Here is a 1,546-nt window from a genome sequence, read left to right as displayed (position 1 = left end):
TGCCGCGGGGCGCCTGGACATTGAAAGCCATTTCTCGCTGAGCATTCGGACAGCAGCTACCATACTGTAGGGGAACTAAGGCCAATAATGTACATTATTGACTGGGCTAATAAACATACATGGTCAGTGGCTTGTGCAAATTCTACCATACATGCCCACGCTGTGAGATGGTCACTTGTCACGTTCAAGAAGTAGCCGACAAATGATCACACAATTCGAGTTTGGTTTTCGATAATCAATGATGATTGGACGCGAACTACTATACATGGAAGAAGGCAGACATGAATGTAGCCAGTTTACACACCTACTGTGCGTGAAAAAAGCGGGTTAGGGTTAGCAGGGCTAGTCGCTGGGTGAGCAGGAGCAAGGATGCTCCCGAGGCCAAAGCCAAAAGTACGCAACAATGTCTATGCAATCATACAAAAGGTAAGTGAGGCAACAAGGCTTACGGAAAGGGCAAGAGCGAGACACAACTAGTGTGTGCACATTGTACATACCTATGGGATGTTTATGAGGAGTCGAAGGCAGGCGGGTAGAGCTAGACATTAGTAGCTACAGCCGTCTTGGCATGACTCACAAACATCAGAGCCCAAGGGGCATGTTGCAGAACTGGTACGTTGTAGCGGGTGATAAAGGGGGGATGCAGACGCGGCATCGAGAGATGGGGGTTTTGCAAGGGATGGTTCAGGGCAGGGCTAGCACAATGACAGGCCGTTGATTGAGTTGCAACCTAAAATACGCGTCATCGATGAGCAAGATTGAAAAGTATCAGTAGGGAGTATACGTAGAAAGAAGGCAGGGTGAGGATCGTGAAGGGAACGTCACCACACCGGGCAGACGCTCACAATGGCTGCATGCCCATGCTCCGGCGCACGGGGCATCTGGTCAGTTTTGCTGTGGACGCTGTCGTCCACAGCGACGACACCATCTGACTGAATACAACGCTGCTAAGTTGCCGCGCACTCACCCGCTCTGCCTGCATCGGCACTTCGGCGCCGTGTTCTACAAATAGTAGGCTGCAACCTGACCTGCCGCCCCATGCCGCCGCTCATGGCGGCGGCGGCGGATGCACAGACGAGGAGGCAGAGAGGGCCGAGGCGGAAAGGAGGATGGAGGAGGATGAGGAGCACGTTCGGGAGAGAGATTGGGGAGATGTTAGTAAGGAGTGCCGAGGAGGCGGCTGTGATGCAGCGGAACGCTTTGCATAGTCTCGACGTATACGCACTTTCTCTGATGACGATTGAGTGGTATGAGGTAAAAGGACAAGATGAATACCTACCTACCATTGTCGGGATCCATGCGCGCAGATGCTTAATGGCCGGAGTCTGTCGGACGAGATGGGAGTTGGCCAGCATTAGTAGGCGCTTGTGGTTTCCGGAAAGGGTAGGCCAGTTTCGGGCGCCGTGGTCATGGATGACCATTGTTTGCACAATTTGCTGATGTTGTCTCGCCACCACATCTGTCTCATTGTCGCAGACGATTCAGTCATCCTCCTTGCTGCAATTGACTTGAGCCACCGCAATGGATAACACTGCAGCATATTATG

At 52.4% G+C, this 1,546-nt stretch overlaps 1 protein-coding gene across 1 annotated transcript; it reads right to left on the bottom strand.

The window, feature by feature from the left end:
• Positions 1–1,048: 1,048 nt before the first annotated feature.
• On the bottom strand, positions 1,049–1,299 carry DICSQDRAFT_176193 (uncharacterized protein; the record flags this gene model as incomplete). The annotated part of the gene is made up of 2 exons (XM_007371944.1): positions 1,049–1,230; positions 1,284–1,299. 2 exons carry the CDS (start codon positions 1,297–1,299, stop codon positions 1,049–1,051), a joined length of 198 nt encoding a protein of 65 aa, XP_007372006.1.
• Positions 1,300–1,546: the final 247 nt, after the last annotated feature.

Source organism: Dichomitus squalens (assembly GCF_000275845.1).
Source record: "Dichomitus squalens LYAD-421 SS1 unplaced genomic scaffold DICSQscaffold_506, whole genome shotgun sequence".
Taxonomy (NCBI): Eukaryota; Fungi; Basidiomycota; class Agaricomycetes; order Polyporales; family Polyporaceae; genus Dichomitus; species Dichomitus squalens.
The sequence above is the reverse complement of the archived record's forward strand: the minus strand, read 5'-3'. Positions and strand labels throughout refer to the sequence as shown.